This window comes from Uranotaenia lowii, chromosome 1 (genome assembly GCF_029784155.1).
Source record: "Uranotaenia lowii strain MFRU-FL chromosome 1, ASM2978415v1, whole genome shotgun sequence".
Taxonomy (NCBI): Eukaryota; Metazoa; Arthropoda; class Insecta; order Diptera; family Culicidae; genus Uranotaenia; species Uranotaenia lowii.
In genome coordinates, this window is record NC_073691.1 from 176,429,716 (window position 1) to 176,453,635 (window position 23,920).

At 34.4% G+C, this 23,920-nt stretch overlaps 1 protein-coding gene across 2 annotated transcripts in view; it reads left to right on the forward strand.

The window, feature by feature from the left end:
• Positions 1–22,698, forward strand: part of LOC129761037 (C-1-tetrahydrofolate synthase, cytoplasmic) — a 46,991-nt gene extending 24,293 nt beyond the window's left edge. For both annotated transcript variants that reach the window (XM_055758746.1, XM_055758736.1), the window contains 5 exons: positions 15,939–16,170; positions 20,324–20,497; positions 20,570–21,039; positions 21,109–22,076; positions 22,139–22,698. In XM_055758746.1, the coding sequence (XP_055614721.1) occupies positions 15,939–16,170; positions 20,324–20,497; positions 20,570–21,039; positions 21,109–22,076; positions 22,139–22,381 (2,087 nt within the window). In that variant the 3' untranslated portion in view covers positions 22,382–22,698. The remainder of the gene's footprint in view (positions 1–15,938; positions 16,171–20,323; positions 20,498–20,569; positions 21,040–21,108; positions 22,077–22,138) is intronic.
• The last annotated feature ends 1,222 nt before the right edge of the window (positions 22,699–23,920 follow it).

Consider the following 23,920-nt stretch of genomic DNA (forward strand, 5'->3'; position numbering starts at 1 on the left):
TATACTGTTGTTCTTTGTATCTGTTATTTACTCGTGGTTTGTACCTACTGATGTAGACATTTTTTGAAAATATTAACTGAAGCATTTATTTATGCATTTTTTTCGATGCAATTTGCTGCAGCATTTCAGGCGTAAAATCATGTACTTAGTTTGTTGTTTTGCATATCGAAGGGCTGATTGTGTTTCAACTTCAATTCATCCAAGCACCTATCGGTTGATTTGTGGAAACACTTTAAAGACTTTCGGGTGTTACTATGGGTATTGGAGAAAGAAACAGTTACTTTCTCTTTCTCCTTAATATTTAGTAACTTAAAATTTTCTAAAATAATGTGATCCGTTCGCGATTTCCTTCAAATAATCCACCCTAACGTATGCAGCTACCCCTTGAGAAACATGATAGCCACCTCTGATGAGGCATGTCCTCCGGTGACTTTGTAATTCGATGCCGGTCAACGTCTATAAAGCAAGTTTGGTTGTTTCAACGTATCTCCATTCCTAGAGAGTATCAATAAAATTTTGTTTGACTTGGCTTGAATAGTATGTAAAATCATATGCGAAAATCAGTAGAATAGAAATCCAAAAATGTTGTGTAAAAGTGTTTTAGTTTTTTGTTAGTTTGAAATGAAATTTTCATAATCTTTGAAAAGACATTTTCAAAAATCGTAATTTCACGACAATAGGGTATTCTGTTAGCTTCCCACTAAGCATATGTAGGTAGATCGAAGCATCATTTGTTTCACAAAATGTTAACAACATTAGAACCACATCCTTACAATTTTCTGGTTTTTCGTTTTCTTTGTGGAATCATTTTTCTAAGTTTGCTTACGTTCTCTCACCCTTTTCGACCGTAAAAGTATAAAGGTACGATTCTAAAAAACGTTTTTAATGTTCCACGTATCAACTGCAGACTTGAATATGAAAAAGCCTAAAGGCACTTTGATATTTGGTACAGGTAACTTTGGTTTTTTTTACACTTTCGACATAAAAATGGAATTTTCATAATTTTTACAATTTCGGCAATGTGGAAGTTTAAGACAAAAATGACTTTTTTACAACTTTGACAGATTGGAAAATTTTAACAATTCAGGCACTTCTGTTCTCACGATTTTCTTAATTTTCCCAATATTTGTCAATGAGATATTTTCATTTTGATCATTTGAACAGTCTGGACAATTTTGAATTTCAATAGTTTTTATCAATTTTACCTATTTATTCAGACCCTATTTGAATTTGTAAAGTTTTTGACACTATAAAAATTTGATAAATTTTGTAATATAATTTTTTCGCTAAAATCCTCAACAAAGTCAAAACTTTTAATAGCTAAGAAATCATTCTGGTCGAATTTTAAAGAATTAAGGAAAGTATTTACAGGTTTTTTGAAGATCAAGCCAAATTGAAACAAACATTTGAATCGAAGACCTCTTAAATTGTATATGAGATTTCTTCTTATTTTATATTATCTCTAAAACAGTCAATGTTTCAACTTTGTTTTCAGATTTGTTTACTTTTTATTTAATTCATCACACCCCAATGATGCCTAATTTTTGGAATCAATTCAATTGTACAAGAAATGTTATGATTTTAGTCTCAGGATTCTGTTTCATGAAAAAAATGGACATACAAACTTTTATACCAATTTAGGTCTTAGTTTGCTGTCAAATCAGAATTGTTGATACGTTAATTATGCCATATTTTGCTGTCACAGAAAAATCAACGCTCACAGTTTACTGTTTCCAGTACATTCTGGTCTCAGTTTGCTATCGATTTGGACATCAAAGTCTACTCGGGTAGTTTTATGATTACAAACAACTTTTGTTCTACGAAAAACAGCAAGGGTCAAAACGTTTCGAGTCCCAATTCGTGTCCCTGTTTTCATGCTAAAAGTCGTCGCCAGATTTCCAGGCCGGCTTTTTTGATTCTGTAATAATTGAATAGATCGCGAGCAGTAGGTTATTAGCCTAAAGTCCCTAACCCGCGCCTCATCGCCATTTTGGACTTAGCGTTCTTTCTGAACTCTACCTTTAGACGGGGTTTAATCTCTTCTTTCTAACTTCGGATTTTTTTTTCTCTAAAAATCAGCCCAGAATGGTTTTTTTTTTTATTTTTTTAAATATATCTTTATTAGTACCAATTCATCATTACATTTATATTACATTAATACATTAAATTAGGTGTTCAGTTCAATAATGAACTTTCAGAGCCCTATAGTTTAATAATCACTAAAATTTATTTATTCGACTTAAATTTGCTGAGCACAATCAAGCATTTTTATAAAGGAGAACATCCTGTAGTGAAAAAAAAAAAAATATTTTAAACTAGAAACTAAAGCTATGCTAAAATTAAACTAATTGTAGAGAGAGCGAATCTCTGCGATGGAAGACTGCATCGATTTGCCTCTGAAGTTGGAGATGATTTTGTTGGCCATCTCTTCGATAGATTCAATGCCTGCAATCCGATGAAGATCTTCGGTACTGTGCCAAGGTGGAAGCCGCAAAATCATTTTCAGAACCTTGTTCTGAATCCTCTGGATGGCTTTCTTCCTCGTCGCGCAGCAGCTAGACCAAATCGGAACTGCATACATTATCGCTGGTCGGAAGACTTGCTTGTAAATAAGCATCTTATTCTTCAGGCAAAGTCGGGATTTCCTGTTGATGAGAGAATAAAGAGATTTAGTGTATTTATTACATTTAGATTGAATATCTTCAATGTGATTCTTAAAAGAAAGATTCCGATCAAGTGTGAGTCCCAAGTACTTCACGTGATCAGACCATTCTAAAGAAACCCCATTAAAAGTTATGGAATGATTTTCATTAGGTTTTAAAAAATTTGCTCTTGGCTTATGGGGAAATAAAATAAGTTGAGTTTTGGAAGCGTTAGGAGAAATTTTCCACATTTTCAAGTAATTCAAAAAGGAATTTAAATTTTGTTGCAATCTACTGCGTACCACCCGTAAATTTCGACCTTTGGCTGAAAGCAAAGTATCGTCAGCAAATAATCTTCTACCTTTTCCTTCTGGGACATCAGGAAGATCAGAAGTAAAAATATTGTATAAAATAGGCCCAAGTATACTACCCTGAGGGACACCAGCTCTAATGGGTATCCTTTCAGAGCATGAGTTTTGATAGCTTACTTGTAAGGTTCGGCTAGTCAAATAATTTTGAATAATTTTGGTGAGATATACAGGAAAATCAAATCGAGCTAATTTAGCTACTAAACCTTTGTGCCAAACACTGTCAAAAGCTTTTTCAATATCAAGAAGAGCAACACCAGTTGAATAACCCTCAGATTTGCTAGCTTTAATCATATTAGTTACACTCAAAAGTTGATGTGTAGTAGAATGTCCATGACGAAAACCAAATTGTTCATCAGGGAAAATAGAATTCTGATTAATGTGAATCATCATTCTATTCAAAATAACTCTCTCAAATAGTTTACTTAAAGAAGGAAGCAAACTAATTGGTCGATAACTTGAAGGCTCTGAAGCACTTTTTCCAGGTTTCAAAATTGGAGTTACTTTGGCATTTTTCCATTTATTGGGAAAATAAGCCAAGTGAAAACATTTATTGAAGATTTTAACTAAAAAATTTAAAGTGCTTTCAGGCAACTTTTTAATAAGAATATAGAAAATCCCATCTTCTCCTGGGGCTTTCATATTTTTAAATTTTTTGCAAATCAATTTAAGTTCATCAATATTTGTCTCACAAGAACTTTCAAATACATTTTGTTTAGAAAGAATATCATCAAATTCAAGGGAAATTTGAGCATCAATTGGACTTACAACGTTTAAATTAAAATCATGAGCAGACTCAAATTGTTGGGCCAATTTTTGAGCTTTTTCTGCATTCGTTAAAAGAAGTTTATCCCCGTCTTTCAAAGTAGGAATTGGCTTCTGGGGCTTTTTCAGAATTTTAGTTAATTTCCAAAATGGCTTTGAGTAGGGTTTTATGTCCTCTACTGCTTTGGCAAAATTTTCATTACGAATGAAATTTAAACGACGTTTGATCTCTTTTTGAAGGTCGCAATAAATAAATTTCAAATAAGGATCCCTAGTACGTTGATATTGGCGTCGACGAATGTTTTTCAGTCGTATCAAAAACTGAAGATCATCATCAATTAAAGGTTGATTAAATTTATGTTTAACTTTAGGTATTGAAGCGGCTCTAGCATTGACTATTGAAGTTGTCAAATTTTCTACAGCCAAATCAATATCTTCTATTGAATTCAATGGAACGTTTACATCTAAATTACGTTCAATAAAATTCATATATCGCTCCCAGCTAGCCTTTTGAAAATTAAAAGTTGATTTTAAAGGGTTTTCAATGGGACTTTGGGATAAAGAAAATGTTACTGGAAGGTGGTCTGAATCGAGGTCCGCATGAGTAACTAATTGACTACAATGCTCGCCTAAATCCGTTAGAACCAAATCAATTGTGGAGGGATTTCTAATTGAAGAAAAACAAGTATGCCCATTAGGATATTCAACAGTATAATAACCTGCAGAGCAATCATTAAACAAAATATTCCCATTTGAATTTGATGAAATATTATTCCAAGATCGGTGTTTTGCATTAAAGTCACCAATAATAAAAAATTTAGATTTATTTCTGGTGAGTTTTTGTAAATCTCCCTTCAAAAAATTTTTCTGTTCACCGCTACATTGAAAAGGCAAATATGCGACAACAATTATAATTTTCCCCATAGAAGTTTCTAATTCAATTCCAATTGTTTCTAAGACTTTTGTATTGAAAGAAGGAAGAAGTCTAAATTTGAGACGACTATTGATGACAATAGCTACACCCCCACCTTGTCGATCAAGTCGATCATTTCGCAAAATTTTAAAGAAAGCATTGCTTTTCAAGTTAATGTTTGGCTTTAAAAAAGTTTCAGTGATGGCAGCAATATGTATGTTTTGAGTTTTCAAAAATAAAAAGAATTCATCTTGGTTAGCCAGCAAAGATCTAGCATTCCAATTCATAATATTTAAACATCTATTTGGATCCATGAGGGAATCGTAAAGTCATAATAATTTTGTTAGCATAATTAAAAGAAGTTTGGAAAGCTTCAAACATTGAATTTGCTTTCAACATAAGTTGCATCATTTCCATTAAATTTTGATGCAAAAATTTTAATTTTTCCTCAGTAATCTCACCCAAATCAACAAAATTGTTAGAATCAGAAGAGGAAGGAGAAGAAAAAGTATTTGAATTTCGGGGATTTTCCCAAGCCTTCGCATGAACGTTGAGACTTGGTTTTTTCCCATTTTTATTAGTTAAACCTGAAGAAGGCAACCCATTTTCAACCACCTCTGAGATAAACAACGAGTCTGTGGCGCAGAATCAGCCCAGGTAACATTAAAATCACTTCGGGTATTACCCAGCCGTGATTCCAATGTAGGCCGAGGCTGACTGCGAACAGGCAGGTTGTTTGCCGGTCTGACGTGTGTAGACGAAAAAGAGGAAGGAGGAGAAGAAACTTTTCTGGAAACTTTGGGGTTTTTCCTAGAAGCAACAATTTTTGCCCTAACGGGACAATCTAGAGAATTTGAGGAATGATTACCTGCGCAATTCGCACACTTAAAAAATTCTGTTTTTGGCTTATCACCACCAAAAAGGCATTTAGATTTTTCATGATCGAATGAGCCGCAAAACATGCATCTGGCATTCATTCTACAATTTTTAGTGCCATGACAAAAAGCTTGACAACGACGACATTGCGTAATATTTTGTAAAAAATTGGTATGGGATTTTCGAAAAGGTTCAAATTTTACTCGACAATGAAATATAAGACGAGCCTTTTCCAAAATTTTCAAATTATTAACCTGATCCTTTTTAAAATGGATCAAATAAAGTTCAGGAGCAAAACCAACACTACTGGTATTATTCGTGTTGGTTCTTTTCCTCATTTGAATTACTTGAATTGGAGAAAAACCTAACAAAGAATTTAATTCATTTGTGATCTCATCCGGTGTCTGATCGCCGGTGAGACCACGAAGTACAACTTTAAAAGGACGATCACCTCTAGTGTCGTACGTAAAAAATTGGTGTTTTTTATTATTCAAATAATTTAAAATTTTTTGAAAATCATTAAAAGATTCCGCCAATATACGAGCAGTTCCCCTTCGACCGATCTGAAAAGAAATCTTCACATCCTTGACGGAAGTGACGATTTCTTTTCGAAAGGCATTGAAGTCAGGAATCGTGACCGTTATTGGTGGAATCTTTTCGTTTTTAAGAGTATAAGAAGAAGAAGAAGGTTTCTTAGTACTCTTATCAGAATTAAATATGAATATTTCCTCATCACCGATGTTATGAAGGACATCGAATGAATTGGAAATTTCAACTTTTTTGGCAGATGGCCCTGGATTAGGTTCAGCAATCCGTTTTCTTCCGGCCCTTGAGCCGGCCGAAGACTTCCCCATGCTGGAAAGAAAAGAGAAAATATGAATAAAAGAAAATGAAAATAATTTTAGCACTGAAAAGTGCTGATTGAAATACAGGTAAGGAAAAAATAAATAATGTAAAATGTTCCTGCAGGTACACAGCAACGATACGATGCTCCGGCGTACGTGTTGACGGCTCAACGGTACAGATGGAAGTGAGCCCAGAATGGTTATAACTCTTACCTTACTGCCAATCCTTTTATAGCATGAAAAACACATTGACCAAGGATTTCTGAGGCTACAAAATTTAGCATTTTTCCATTTACTTTTTTCTCATGTTTTTAAGCTTCTTTTAGCTGCAACCATGGATGGCGAAACTCCTCAGATCGGCTTATCCAGTGAAAGAGAGTGCAAATTTTTTCATCTGCTCCCTTCAAGCTGTGCGGGAAAAGATAAATCGCACTGCACTCTATAGTAAGATTTTCAACACATAAGAGTGAGTGAGAGCATTCACATCTGCTGACGAAGAGAATTCTCTTCTCCGGGAAAATATATTGCGCATTGTGTTGAGGAGAAATCTGAGAGCTAACACAGTTTTTTCTTGTTACGTTCACGAGAAAAGACGCTGCTCAGAGGTGCCAGATGTGTCCTGATTTTTCAGAATTTGTTCTGATTTTTTTTCTGATGATTTTTGTTGTTGTTGGTGCCTATTTCGGTGCAGATTTTTTGTTGGTGCGGAGAAGAAACTGTTGTTATTTTTTGTACGTTGTGTAGTAAAAGTCTCATTTTTTTTCTTCATTTACACTGAGGTGTATGTCTAAAGAACTAGGGCGCTCTCGGTTAGAATTCTCTTTCTTCCACTCAGATGCGAAAGCTCTCACACTTGCGTCCAAGTCGCTTACAGCTTGTGTAAACTCGGATAATGAGTGGAGCATAATCTAAAGAGGATTACCTACACTTGGAAGTCGAACTGAAAACAGTGGTGTTTTCTCCTGGATTTTGAAAACTACTTTTCAAACAGTTTACAGTAACAAGGATTGATAGATTAACATATTATTTAATCATTTAGTGAAAAAAAAATGTTTAAACCAACAGTTCGATACGGATTCGTGAATTTGTAGTAAGTACAAAAATGCCATAAACGAGTGGTTTATCAAAAACAAAAAAAAAAGTTTTTTTCTGAAGTGCGTATCCATCCCAGACAACCATTTGGTGGGTATTTCGAATTTGCAACTCAAATATATGTGCAAATATACGTGTAAACATATCGTATATAATGTAGCAAAACCAGTATATACGTATCATTTTGGAGGCCATATAGGTACATTAGCAAACATATTCTTGATTTGGATTGTATTAAATTACGATTTGCACGACTTGTCATGCGCATCATTTACGACTACCCTGATTCTATTTGGAATATACTATGACAATTCACATCATCATATAGATGATTGAGGTTGTAATATACGACATTTTTCGTAACAATATGGAAAGTTTGACGACTTATTTGGTCGTCTTTTGCGACTTGAGTGCAGGGCTCCCATTTTCCGTCAGTTGAAAAAAAATATTTTTTTTGAGATTTTAAACTTATTGGTTTAATCATCCCCAAAAAAAATAAAAATAAGATTGTTTCAAAGAAATGTGTTTTTTTGCTGTCAAATTCAAGTTTATATCGTACACATTTATTATTTGCCTGATTGCTGATTTTTTTCACGTTCATGAATTTATTGTTAGCGCCTGGACTTGATCCCCTGACGATTCGATCAGCAGCTCATGATGGTTCCTCGACGCTATCTGGAATATATAAATTCAAGGGGATTTGCTTCAAAGGCATTAAACCAAAAGCAAATCGTATACTTCTATAACTTAAATCTTTTAAATCGTAGAAAACGTCATCGATGATCTAAAAATAGACCAACATTTTGAAGCCTCCTTTAATACGATTCCAATCATCGATGTCCCATTATCATAAACGATTTTATTGAACTTTTTTGTACTCTTTTACGATTGCCAGCAAATACGTTTTACGAAAATCAGACATGCAAATTAATTTGCAAAGGTATACGATTGCATGTACATTATTACGAATCAATGCAGTTATATACGTTTTTTATTTCGAATTATTTTATGCATAGCACGACAAAATCTCTCAATCACGGCTGATCACCGTATATCGGTCGTTTCACGGATTTTTGCGAATTGTCGTACACAAAGGTCGAGTTCATATGTACATAAATACTTCTTGTCGTAATAAAATCATGCAATGCTTTTAAATACGATAAAGAATATGCATGGACCGCACATTGTAGGTGCAGATATACGAAAATGAGTATAAATAACCTTCTATACGATGTAATCTGTAAAAGAAAATACGACTTCTGGTTGTCTGGGATATAGACTATGAGCATACAAACATTGTGTAATTATTTTAAAGAATAAGTATGATTTAAGGAAGGAAGGAGGAAATAAGGAAGTTTTTTTAATACAGTGAGCGAAATAAGAATTGCACCACTATGTGTTTTGCTTGTTAAAATATGAATGTTTGAAAATCACCAAAATTTTCTTCTATAAATTGTTTTGAATTGTTAAACGGATAAATCAAGCATAAGTTTACTTTTTTTGGACGTTGCAATAGGCGTTGAGGACCAAAACTATGGAAAAAGGGTGCGAAATAAGAATAGAACCACTTGTGTTTTTTCAACAAAAACAAGATTATTTCTAAAAATTTACTGTGTAAATGTGAATAATAATGCTTCTACGTATTATTTGAATAGTTTACTGCATTTTAATGAGTTTTCTAGAATTACAAAGATTTTCGAAGGTTTTAAAATGGTGTTTTAAGAGATGCTCTTCTAGAACTAAGGAATTTGATATTTGAGCTGTAATTCTTTACCAAACTACTTACTTTCTTCATTAAAATGACGTGAAATGATGAATCAAACATTTTCGGTTTATTTTAAATCAGAAAAAAAAAACAAGTTGGTATTCATAAACTTAGATTTTTTTTCAATAAACATCACTTTTTCCAGTTTCAAGTCATAGATGGCAGCACTATCTCGCCGTTAATACCAAATTAAGTCTGAATATTGATTTTTCAGGTTTATTTAGGCCCACATTCATCATCTCGATGTAATTTTCCTACACAGTTTTGTTGGAGTTCACGCTGCAGAAATCTTTTCCGGATTTGCGAAAAAAAACACCAGCACAAGAATATAACACCGCCAAAATTCCTGCACATCTCAACTTCCGATTCAATTGCAAATCATACCAATAACACTGCTAGTTATCTGGTTCATTAAGCCCCATCGGAAAGTACAAAATTATTCTGATTATCGGTCCAAGAAATTCACTTTTATGGGTTCATGATGAAATTCTTATTTTTTGATATTGTGATCTAAGAATTTCCAAGGCGTCACACGTTACCAAGTACTTATTTCTTGACCAAAATCATCCAGCACACCTAAATTAGAACCAGATATTCGAAAATGGGCATCAATTCGGTTTAATTGCAAGATAGTGCTGCCATCTATGACTTGAAACTAGAGAAATAGCGCTTGATTATTTAAAAACATTAGTATTTTTGAATTTGAAGCCTGTTTATTTTATTCAAATTCAGCATCAAATCTATGTTTCGTCAATTTGCATCATACTTATGAATGATAATGAAGAAATAAAGCAGTTTTATAAAGTATTATAGCTCAAGTATCAAATTCCTAAACGCTAGAGGAGCATCTCTTGAAACCCCCTTTTAAAACCTTTGAAAATCTTTGAAATTCTAGAAAACTCCTTAAAATACAGTTATCTATTCAGACAATTCGTAGAAGCATTATTATTCACTTTTACACAGTAAATTTTTAGAAATAATCTGGTTTTTGTTGAAAAAACACAAGTGGTTCTATTCTTATTTCGCACCCTTTTTCCATAGTTTTGGTCCTCAACGCCAATTGCAACGTCCAAAAAAAGTAAACTTATGCTTGATTTATCCGTTAAACAATTCAAAACAATTTATAGAACAAAGTTTTGGTGATTTTCAATCATTCATATTTTAACAAGCAAAATACATAGTGGTGCAATTCTTATTTCGCTCACTGTATTTCGTTAGAATCCAAATAAAGGATGTTGGACTGTTGTTATACATGTATCTTAAAATTTTATTTAATCAGAGTTATTTTCTCAAGATAAACACATATGAATATAAATTCATGTTACATTTGTATATCACCAATTGTAATGAGGATATTCCAAATAATAAATTAAAAAAAAAGATTTTCATCTATATATATAAAAAGCAATTATCTGTATGTTTGTTTGTTTGTTTGTCCTCTATAGACTCAGCCGTCTTAAGAGCTAGAGATCTGAAATTTGGCATGGATGCTCATTAGGACCAGGAATGATGAAAAATGTTATAGATTTTTGGATGACCCCTTCCGAAGGGGGTCGTCCATACAAGACAAATATTGTTTTCGCGTTATTGACGTTTTTTTTCCGTCGGATTGTGATAAAAATTTGCACATGAGTGTTTTGAGAGACGAGCAATCGATTACAGTTATCAAATTTAGGGTCAGGGGTCGGCCAAAGGGGTCGTCCATATTCACTGATTTATGTTTTTGGGATATTGGCGTTGTTTTTCATCGGATTGTGTTGAAAATTTGCACATGAGTGTTTTAAGAGACGAACAATCGATTACAGTTATCAAATTTAGGGTCAGGGATCGGCCAAAGGGGTCGTCCATATCCACTGGTAAATGTTTTTGGAATATTGGCTTTATTTTACATCGGATTGTGATGAAATTTTGCACATGAGTGTTTTGAGAGACGAGCAATCGGTTCCAGTTATCAAATTTAGGGTCAGGGGTCGGCCAGACGGGTCGTCCATATCCACTGATTTATGTTTTTGGGATATTGGCTTTATTTTACATCGGATTATGATGAAAATTTGCACATAAGAGTTTTGAGAGACGAGCAGTCGATTAAAGTTATCAAATTTAGGGTAAGGGATCGGCGAAAGGGGTCGTCCATATCCACCGATTAATGTTTTTGCGATATTGGCTTTATTTTACATTGGATTGTGATGAAATTTTGCACATGAGTGTTTTGAGAGACGAGCAATCGATTATAGTTATCAAATTAAGGGTCAGGGGTCGGCCAAAGGGGTCGTCCATATCCACTGATTAATGTTTTGCGATATTGGCGTTATTATAGATCGTATTGTGATGAAAATTAGCACATGAGTGTTTTGAAGGACGAGCAATCCATTTCAAGTATCGAATTGCGGATCAGAAGTCGGCTGAAGGAGTCGTCCATACCCAACTTTAATGTTTTTTGCGATTTTGACGTTATTCTACATTGGATTGAGATGAAAATTTCCGCATAGGAGTTTTGAGGGACGCTCTTTTGCTTTCAGGTTTCAAATCTTGCCTCAGGGGTCGGCAAAAGGGGTTAATATCTGTTCACTGTTTTTACGATATTCTCTTGATTGAGCATAGAACTGTACTGAAAATTGACACATGGTAGTTTAACAGAAAAGATAATTGTTTTCAGGTGTCAAGTTTTGAATCGTGGTAAAAAAAGGCCGTCCATGTTAGTTGCTTGCTGTTTTCGCGATATTGTCGTGATCATGCATCGGATTGAGATGAAAATGTTCAGATGAGGGTTATAAACCATGAGCAATTGACTCCAGGTAGCATGTTCCGTGTCAAGGGTCGGCGAAAGGGGCGTCTATATTCACTGTTCACTGTTTGCAAGTTCCTGACCTTATTTTACATATACAGACCCCGTTTGTTTTTGGCAACATTCGATTTTGGCAACATTCGATTTTGGCAACATCCGATTTTGGCACATGTGCCAAAATCGAACGGTTTTTAGAAACAACATTATAATTTAGTTTTCGTTATAACAGGACCAATTTAAATCAGACAAATACCACTAATACGTTTTTGTGTTCTGAAATGGTGATAAAATGCAACAATAAAAACAAAAGTTTTTTAAAAAAAATTATTAAGTACTAAAAAATGACAAAAAGATGAAAAATTCAAAAAGTTAAAAAACAAATTCAAACAAAAGACTGAAAATGACTAAAAACCACTAAACAATGATGAAGAACGAAAAAAACAGCAAATATGACAAATGAAAACAAACATTATAAACAAAACAAGATAAGTGCAAAATGCATCAAAAACATGATGAAAATAAAATCAAAAATTACTAAAAATGGTCGGAAATTGACTAAAAATAACGTTTTTGATAATAATTATTAGTTATTTTGTAAAAAAAATCGATAAATAAACTTTTCTAAACTCATTTTGACGTACCAATGATTTAAAGCGAAACGAAGTTCGTACGGGATCAGCTAGTAAAATATAAATCATTAATCCTTCCGGGCGATGTTATTTGTTGTATGTTTCAGAACAAAAAACAACTTGAATAAAAATGAAAAAATAAAAAACTCAAAGAAAAATATTGCTTTTCCATTGTATTGGAATGATTTTACAGATTAACATTTATAAATATGGACTACAAATCCTTAAACAAAAACAAAGTGTATGGAGACTCACCGACCAAATATTTTAATTTTGCCTGAAAATGATTCAGACTTCCATTTCTGAAAAAATTGTGTTTGTTTTTTTTTCTTCTTTTAAACATCTTTTATAAACACAATGTGACATATGTTCTTGAAGCTATTTAGTCAATTCTGTCTTTATCATTTTCCAAACATTTTTACCAATTTTGTCTATCTTGTTAATTTTCCCGATTTGTCAGTTTTTAATTTGTTTCAAATTTTATTTTCTCATGTCGTCAATGTTGTATTTTTTTTGTTATTCCTTTACTTTATCTTATTTTTTTTTGTTTCAACTCGTCAAATGATTGTCGATTTTACGCATTTTTATAACACCGTCTTACTAGGTATTGCATAAATGTATCATTTTTCTACTTTTTTTTGTTAAATTTAGACAGTTTTTGTATTTTTTTTTACATTTTTGACTTCATATCCATGTTTTTAAAATTTAACTTTTCGAATGAATTTTATGTCAGTAACAATTTTTTTTTCATTATTTTGATCATTTTTACAGTTTTGCCATACAGTTTGAATTAAAAATTACTTATTTTCGACAATTAACTTTTTCTGCCATTTTTTTTTTTGAATTTTTTTCTCAATTTTTATCTCAGCAATTTGTGAGGTCTCAACAATTTGAATAACATATTGTACTTCATATTTGTACAGTTTTCATAATTTGGGCAATTTCGATTCACTGGAGTTTATGATTGAAACTTTTTATAATTTTCAGAATTTTAATATTTTTGTGGGTTTTTTTTCCGAAATCCTTTTTTTAACTACCGGGCTTTTCGGAACAGTTATAATTCAACTTCTAGAAGTCAACTAATTTACTTGAAAATGAAAAAATAGTAGCAAACGTGCCAATCGAGTTTGAACCTTACATTTGGTCATTAAAAGTTTAAGTTGTTTGTGTTGTGATCGATTACTTTTGTGACGTGAATTCACGCTAGAATTGACCATTTTTGGCTTCAGTACATACCACTTCGATTTTCTGTTCTCTCCGTAAAAATAGGATATTGGTGTCTTCAAATAAATTATAGATAAAACAATTTCTCACAATTTGTTCAAATTTCGTGTTCATGGCTTCTCGATTAAACAACAACGAACAAAGTTATGCCTCTTTCAAGTTGTGACATGAATTTACTCGGTTAAAACAGAACAGGATAGTGTACTGAATTCACGTCACGAAATTTCAAGTAATTCTGAAAAATTCTTTGGAGCCTTCAAATTTTATGTACACTTTTATAATTGATATTTTGTTATTCCAACTCGTAGGATCATAAATTTTCAGTATCTTTTCCTTACTTTTTCCTTATTTTAACTGGCACTTGAATAGCAGCATATTGAGAAATAATACGTTAAAATTATTATTTCTTATCAGTTTTTTCTAAAATTTTTGTTTTTATTTTTGAAAAACAACGAACAAATTAAAAAATCAACACTTTTATTACTTAGCCGGATTCCTAACGATTTCTGTAAAATTTAGTGTATCAGAATGCCTCATCATTTCCAAATTAGATCCTATTTTTTTTTTAAGTGACGTGACGTGACGTGAATTCACTCATTTACGACTGTTTTTGTTCGCTTTTTTAAACAACCCCATTAGATATAAAATAAATATTTTTTTTACAAAATGTAGCAGTATTTGTTGGCTTCAAAGAGAATTTTGAAAAATGCAACAAAATCAATCCATGTATTTTAACTAATTATTTTGTAAAAGTTGTCAACATTTACACTTTTTCCAACTTAAATTTTGATTTTCAAAATGATATAAAACATGTAAAAAAATGTTTTTCTCTTTTTTCGTTGGTTTTGTGTGATTTGTGTTATTGAATTTTTTTAGAAGTTTGAGATTTTTTGATACGCTGACGTATAAAAATCACTTGTGAGCGGCACAAGCGCGTGGATTGTGTCCAAAGGGGCTTCTGAATATTTTTCTCTCATCTATACAAACTTGATAGCAGCTTAAAGTGAACAAACAATTTTTGTTTTTTACTTAATTGAAAAATTCTAGCAAAACTTGATTACTTAAAATGCCTTCAACTTACTACTGCTGTTGAACTTTTCAATCAGAGTTCATACATTTTTTTACAAAAGAAACCCACAAAACATTGAAAATATACATTGACTTTGGAACAAATAAAAATTGCTTGGTATTACTTTTCATATTCTCAATTTTTCACATTTCACATCAAAATAAATGATTTGATCCAATTAAAAAATCAAAGTATTGTTTATAAAATTCTTTCTTTCTAAAAATATGATATTGAATTTAAATCATTATACATTATTGGTTTAAATAAAACATGGATTTCATTTCAACGAAAGAATTTTTTGAATCAATATCAAGTGTTTTTGAAAAAATTTACTCTGTGCGAGACAAATTTTAGAACGAACGTTTCTTAGCGTTCAAAGGACTTTTTTCATAATCACATTGAACTCCGAGACGTGTTGGTCATTTTTTGTGACTTTCCGTGCTAACATTCAAAACAAAATGTGATCTTGTCTCGACCCATAAAACCGAAGAGTAGGTTTTTGAAGGGTAAAGTAGAATAAAGCTGAAAAAGGTGAAATTGAGCGATAACGTCTAGCATTCAAAATCTTTTGTAAACTAATTCTGTACGGTCGTTTGTCGTTTGCTTTGCTTTGAATACCAAACGAACTTCTTTCGAGGGGGGTTTTGAACGGGTTTTTTTTCTTGATCGAACAATTGAATCAAAACCGCAATGTCAAAAATTTTGTTCAGTACCTACTGCCTATCATTTATCAAAATTTAGAACTTCAGTTTAAATAAGGAACCACCCTAGCGCGTCTAGAACCTGTTCTTATCAATCCCGAAAGTAATCCATCCATCTCTTTTCGGCTGTTATTCATTGCTTCTAATACTTCGTCGTAGCTGTCGTCCGTCATATACAGAATAATCGAATCGAAACCTCTCAAATACTGACTGAGACTGAGATACCCTTCTTCTAACCTCCTGTCTCTCGTGTGTCTCGTCTAGATTCCACGAAGAAGTCCGGCCAGCGGCTGGTGGGAGACGTGAAGTACGACGAGGCGCTTGTGGCCGCCGGTTTCGTGACCCCGGTTCCAGGAGGCGTCGGCCCTATGACGGTCGCCATGCTGATGCAGAACACCGTTCAGTCTTACGCCAGAGTCGCTCGGAAGCTGATCGAGATGGAGTTCCGTTGGCCGATCAAACTGCTGCCATTGAAGCCTTTGGACCAGGTGCCGAGGTGAGTTTTGCTTCGAAGACTTGTGCCGTGGAGATCGTTAGACTAGTGTCATTAACAGGTTTGTTAATTGTGTAATGAGTGCCATTAAACGGAGTGGTAAACAAGATCTAGTGCTGCAATGACCTTGAGAAATGGCGGTTATTTATCAAGTTCTTCTACAATTATTTACTCAGGACTTTAGTGTTGGGAAAAACAAGAATCTACTTCACAAGAAAGAACTGTCGTGATTTCTTCTTACTTCCAAAGTTTAAGGTAAAAATTTAAAAACAAAAACCCCGATTGCAATACCGAACTAGGTACAGATTCTAGGTCAGCTCATACTGTATGATCTTATTGAGGTTCAGTTTCCCAAATGAATTAAATTTATTTATGATTGCTCAATCTGACTGCCGATTAGTGTGTCCCAGAGCTGCATAATGTTTGGGGTTTTGGAGGCAAACAAAAGCATGGACTATGTCTTGTTTATATTTTGTAAAATTTGTTTAAGCTTGAACTCAAAAATGACAAAAATGACAAAAATGACAAAAATGACAAAAATGACAAAAATGACAAAAATGACAAAAATGACAAAATTGACAAAAATGACAAAAATGACAAAAATGACAAAAATTACAAAAATGACAAAAATGACAAAAATGACAAAAATGACAAAATGACAAAAATGACAAAAATGACAAAAATGACAAAAATGACAAAAATGACAAAAATGACAAAAATGACAAAAATGACAAAAATGACAAAAATGACAAAAACGACAAAAACGACAAAAATGACAAAAATGACAAAAATGACAAAAATGACAAAAATAAAAAAATAATGACAAAAATGACAAAATTGACAAAAATAACAAAAATGACAAAAATGACAAAAATGACAAAAATGACAAAAATGACAAAAATGACAAAAATGACAAAAATGACAAAAATGACAAAAATGACAAAAATGACAAAAATGACAAAAATGACAAAAATGACAAAAAATGACAAAAATGACAAAAATGACAAAAATGACAAAAATGACAAAAATGACAAAAATGACAAAAATGACAAAAATGACAAAAATGACAAAAATGACAAAAATGACAAAAATGACAAAAATGACAAAAATGACAAAAATGACAAAAATGACAAAAATGACAAAAATGACAAAAATGACAAAAATGACAAAAATGACATAAATGACAAAAATGACAAAAATGACAAAAATGACAAAAATGACAAAAATGACAAAAATGACAAAAATGACAAAAATGACAAAAATGACAAAAATGACAAAAATGACAAAAATGACAAAAATGACAAAAATGACAAAAATGACAAAAATGACAAAAATGACAAAAATGACAAAAATGACAAAAATGACAAAAATGACAAAAATGACAAAAATGACAAAAATGACAAAAATGACAAAAATGACAAAAATGACAAAAATGACAAAAATGACAAAAATGACAAAAATGACAAAAATGACAAAAATGACAAAAATGACAAAAATGACAAAAATGACAAAAATGACAAAAATGACAAAAATGACAAAAATGACAAAAATGACAAAAATGACAAAAATGACAAAAATGACAAAAATGACAAAAATGACAAAAATGACAAAAATGACAAAAATGACAAAAATGACAAAAATGACAAAAATGACAAAAATGACAAAAATGACAAAAATGACAAAAATGACAAAAATGACAAAAATGACAAAAATGACACAAATGACACAAATGACAAAAATGACAAAAATGACAAAAATTACAAAAATTACAAAAATTACAAAAATGACAAAAATTACAAAAATGACAAAAATGACAAAAATGACAAAAATGACAAAAATGACAAAAATGACAAAAATGACAAGAATGACAAAAATGACAAGAATGACAAAAATGACAAAATTGATAAAAATGACAAAAATGACAAAAATGATAAAAATGACAAAAATGACAAAAATGACAAAAATGACAAAAATGACAAAAATGACAAAAATGACAAAAATGACAAAAATGACAAAAATGACAAAAATGACAAAAATGACAAAAATGACAAAAATGACAAAAATGACAAAAATGACAAAAATGACAAAAATGACAAAAATGATAAAAATTACAAAAATAACAAAAATTACAAAAATGACAAAAATGACAAAAATGACAAAAATGACAAAAATGACAAAAATGACAAAAATGACAAAAATGACAAAAATGACCAAAATGACAAAAATTACAAAAATGACAAAAATGACAAAAATGACAAAAATGACAAAAATGACAAAAATGACAAAAATGACAAAAATGACAAAAATGACAAAAATGACAAAAATGACAAAAATGACAAAAATGACAAAAATGACAAAAATGACAAAAATGACAAAAATGACAAAAATGACAAAAATGACAAAAATGACAAAAATGACAAAAATGACAAAAATGACAAAAATGACCAAAATGACAAAAATGACAAAAATGACAAAAATGACAAAAATGACAAAAATTACAAAATTTACAAAATTTACAATAATTACAAAAATTACAAAAATGGCAGAAATGACAAAATTACAAAATTTACAAAAAATTACAAAAATGATTTTTTTCGAATGGTGGAATATGAAATCTAAGACAGATAATTGAATTCTGTAAATTTACCAGGGAAGGTACTAGTATAAGCTTACTTGCAAAAAAAAAATCTGCGATCCTAGTGATCGGACATGCAAAATTTGGATTGCGTTTTGTTTCCTGTAAATACATATTTAAGGTACAATTTATATAAGATATTTAAGATACAAATGAAAAAGACAAAAATCGTTGTGCACAGTTTTCTTCAAAATCCATCATTATGAAATTGAGAGCTGACAAAATCGTTGTGTATACTGAAAATTATTATGCTTTAGTTGTGAAAAGGTATGAAAACACTGTCAAGAATATCCAAAACAGTTCAAACCAAGTGTAAGAGTGAAGCACATGATCGGAAACTATGGTTAAAGATTATCAGGGAGCTCAAGGCTTTTACGAGCATTTTAAATTATGAATAAGCAAAAAAAAACTCAGAGCAGACCTCTGAAGTTTCCAGAAAATTTGTCCCTGAAAGGCCAGAAGTGTTGCCTAGCAATTAGCTATGAAAATTAAACCTCAAAAGGCAAATTTTTTGTTGTTCCAGAGCTTGTAAGCTGGGTAGCCGGTGCTGAGGGGATGCAGCAGATGAGTTTTTAAGGACGACAAAACTTGTGAAATAAACAATGTTTCACATTTTCTTAGCATACATTGAGGAAGGTAAAGGGCGATACGGTCAAAATTTGGTCAAGGGAAAACGCGTGTAAATCGGTGAAATCGTTTATTTAAAAAATCAAATTAAATTTCTTTTTCATGTTCAATTAGTATAAAATTCAGGAAAAATATTCAGTTAGGCTTCCGCTTTTCCAAATCCGAATTGCCGGGCCTTACGTTTAATCCCTGCAATCAGATTTTGTACAGCCACTTTGTCCACCTTCTTCGCCGCAAAAAGCCAGTTTGCCTTGAACTGCTGCTCGTCCTTAGCAGTTTTTTTTTTGTTCTTCTTTAGGTTTCGCTTGACAATAGCCTAGTATTTCTCAATTGGGCGGAGCTCTGGCGTGTTGGGAGGGTTCTTGTCCTTGGGAACCACCTGCACGTTGTTGGCGGCGTACCACTCCATGGCCTTTTTACAGTAATGGCAAGATGCCAAACCCGGCCAAAACAATACATACGGAACAACCGTGTTTCTTCAGGAAAGGAAGCAGACGTTTATTCAAACAATCGTTCACGTAAATTTCTTGGTAGACAGTCCCGGAAGCTATGAAAATGCTGCTTTTCAAGCCACAGGTACAGATGGCTTGCCAACAACTGGTTGAATAAAGACGACTCAAAAACATGAGGGACATTTAGATGGAAGAAATAGAAGAAAATTTAAATAATCGTTTTTGTATTTTTCTTGTAACAAACTCGATAGAATATTTGGCCGAACATTCTTTTTACCGAATAGGTGAAAAAGTCAATATTCAGTATTCGGCCTTTGGACGGAAATCACTGTTTAGTACATCTCTAATTGTGGGTGAAGAACAAAAAAAACTAAAATTCCAAATTTAGAATTCTAAATTTTAATTTGAAAAAAAGTCTTATCAAATAAATCGTACATTTCAGTGACATCGAAATTGCCCGTTCGCAAACTCCGAAGGACATCGCCCTGCTCGCATCCGAGATCGGTTTGATCCCGTCGGAAGTTTCGCTGTACGGGGACAAGAAGGCGAAAATTTCGCTGAAGGTTCTGGAACGGCTGCGCAGCGAAGTCGACGGGAAATATGTCGTCGTTGCTGGGTAGGTTCTTACTCTAAGTTTACCGTATCAAAAAAAAATTGAGATTGTTTTTCTTTAAATTTAAATTTCTAGTATCACCCCCACACCATTGGGAGAAGGGAAAAGCACCACGTTGGTCGGCTTGGTTCAGGCCCTGACGGCTCACAAGAAGTGTAACTCGATTGCTTGCCTTCGACAACCGTCTCAGGGACCCACATTTGGCATCAAAGGTGGAGCAGCAGGAGGTGGATACGCACAGGTGATTCCGATGGAAGATTTCAATCTACATCTGACGGGAGATATCCATGCCGTTACCGCGGCCAATAATCTGCTGGCGGCTCAGCTGGATGCCCGGATCTTCCACGAGGCTACCCAAACGGATCAGGCCCTGTACGAACGGCTGGTGCCGGCCATCAAGGGTTCGCGCAAATTCTCCGCGATCCAGGCTCGGCGACTGAAGCGCCTGGGAATCGACAAAACCGATCCGTACACTCTGACTCCGGAGGAGATTCGTCGATTTTCGCGGTTGAACATCGATCCGCACAACGTTGTCTGGACTAGAGGTGAGCTTTTTTTAGGTTTTGTATGATCACATGCAGAATTTTGACTGTGAAAAATATAACTCGTTACAGTTCTTGACGTCAACGATCGTTATCTGCGCAAGGTGACGATTGGGTTGGCTCCGACCGAGAAGAATTTGGTTCGAGATACCAGTTTCTCAATTTCGGTTTCCAGTGAGATCATGGCGATCCTGGCGTTGGCCACCAGTTTGGAGGATATGAAACAGCGGCTGGCGAAAATGGTGGTAGCCTTCGATCGTGCCGGAGCTCCGGTGACGGCTGATGATCTGGGAGTTACTGGGGCCATGATGGTTCTGTTGAAGGATGCCATTGAACCGACGTTGATGCAAACTTTGGAAGGAACTCCGGTGATGGTTCATGCTGGACCTTTTGCCAACATTGCGCATGGTTGTTCCTCGATCATCGCAGACGAAATCGCTTTGAAGTTGGTGGGCAAACCTGGCTATGTGATCACAGAAGCCGGTTTTGGATCGGATATCGGTATGGAAAAGTTCTTTAACATTAAGTGCCGTTCTTCGGGCAAGGTTCCGAATGCGGTAGTTTTGGTAATGACGATTCGTGCGTTAAAAATGCACGGTGGAGGCCCACCAGTAAGTGCTGGAGCTCCTTTGCGTCGGGAATACACGATGGAGAATCTAGAATTGGTTGAAAAGGGTCTCCCCAATCTGCTGAAACACATCGAAAACGGATTGAAATATGGCGTTCCGGTGGTTGTTTCCATCAATGCGCACTCCACTGATTCGGCAGCTGAACATGAGCTGGTTAAGAAGGCTTGCAAACAGGCCGGAGCATACGCCACCGTTGTTTCCAATCATTGGGCTAAGGGAGGTGCCGGAGCAACCGAATTGGCCGAAGCTGTCATCGAAGCCTGTAAAAAGCCATCGGAGTTCAGGTTCCTGTACGATTTGGATCTGTCGATCGAAGATAAGATGCTTTTGATTGCCCGGGAGATGTACGGAGCAGGCTGTATAGAACTTTCGCCAAAGGTCAAGGATGCCGTCAGAGTATACGCCGAGAAGGTAAACAAAAGTAATATGTTTTTATCGATTTTTTTCCAATACAAATTCTTTCACCAAAACAGGGTTTCGGTAATCTGCCAATCTGTATGGCCAAAACGGCCATGTCCCTGACCGGGGACCCTAGTGCCAAGAACGCTCCGAAGGACTTCAAGCTGGTCATCAACGATATTTGCCTGTCGGCAGGGGCAGGCTTCATCGTGCCGATGTGTGGTGAAATTACCAAAATGCCCGGCCTTCCGACGAGGCCGTCCATCTTCGACATCGACCTGAACACCGAGACCGGTGAAATCGAAGGTCTATTCTAGATCTGCATATATATATTTTTTAAATTTTTGTTTACATTTCGGTCAGCTACAACGATTGGGGACGTAATACCATCATGCGAGAAGTCAACTAAGAATTTGACGATGGGGCGATGCTTTCTACTCTTCTCATTAAAATGAAGAAACCAAAAACATATCTTCTTGTACCGGAAGACCGGTAGCAATATCAGACCTGCTGCTTACAATAGCAATCACAACAATTATTTGTTTTTTGACACTATATTTTAGGACGTTTGTATAAGTTCATTGTATTGAAACAGCTTCTGAATAATAAATCCTTACATTAGTTTAGAAATGAATGGAAGGTCTTTTGGAATTGTTAGAACGAGAATCGCCATTTTCTGGGATCTTGAATCATGAGGCAGATCACTACCCGTATTTTTCCTTTCCTTAGCTTGATTGTGTTCGAATAGAATTTGTATTGCATAGGCGTTTAGTCCATATAAGTTTGAGAAGCCATGCTGTCTTTACGATTCGCTTAATATTTCAGTTCCGCCGCCTAACGCCACAAGCAAACAGATTCGTGGGAAGTCATCAGGCCGGCTTCATGGAGGGACGGTCAACGATGAACCAGATATTCACATTACGGCAAATCCTCCAAATATGCCGTGAAAACCAAGTTCCTACGCACCATCATCTATTCATCGACTTCAAAGCCGCATACGACACGATCGACCGTATTGAGCTATGGAAAATCATGGACGAGAACGGCTTTTCCGGGAAGCTGATCAGACTGATCAAGGTGACGATGGATGGAGCGCAGTGCGGATTTCGGGTGAATTGTCGAGTTCATTCGAATCGCGCAAGGGGCTTCGACAAGGTGATGGTCTATCCTGCATGATGTTCAACGTGGCGCTAGAAGGTGTTATTCGACGAGTGGTGTCCGAAATGCGGGGCACGATTTTCAACAGATCCAGTCAACTTATCTGCTTTGCCAATAACATTGATATAGTCGGCTGATCATCTGCGGCGGTGGAGGAGATCTACCGCAAACTGAAACGCGAAGCAGGAAAGATTGGGTTGATGATTAATACATCCAAGACGAAGTACATGCTGGCCTACGGATCCGAGACCGACCGAACCCGCTTGACCAGTAATAACAAAGTCACGCTCGACGACGACGAGCTTGAGATAGTCGAAGACTTTGGCCCTTATTCTGCGCCTCGCGTGACGTGACGAGAGTAGAGTCACCCAAGTCACTCTATTCCAGTAGTCGGTTTAGGTGAGGAACGTCACTTCGGATGAACTTTGTGAGTTCTTACCCTATTCTCGTAGTCACCGTGGGTGAGAATCGTCGCATTCGGGTGACGATTTTAGGTGACAATTGTCGGTACCTTTTCAGGTGGTGACGAGATAGAAATTCAATGAAAAATTTATGAAACAGGGAATAATTTGGATCTAAAAGTTCCACAACATTAAAATATGACCATTTTAAAAACAATTTTCACGAACAAATCTAGATTTGCTGAACTAATTCGGCAATCGATGAGGATTGTAGGTACCTTTTCAGGTGGGGACGGA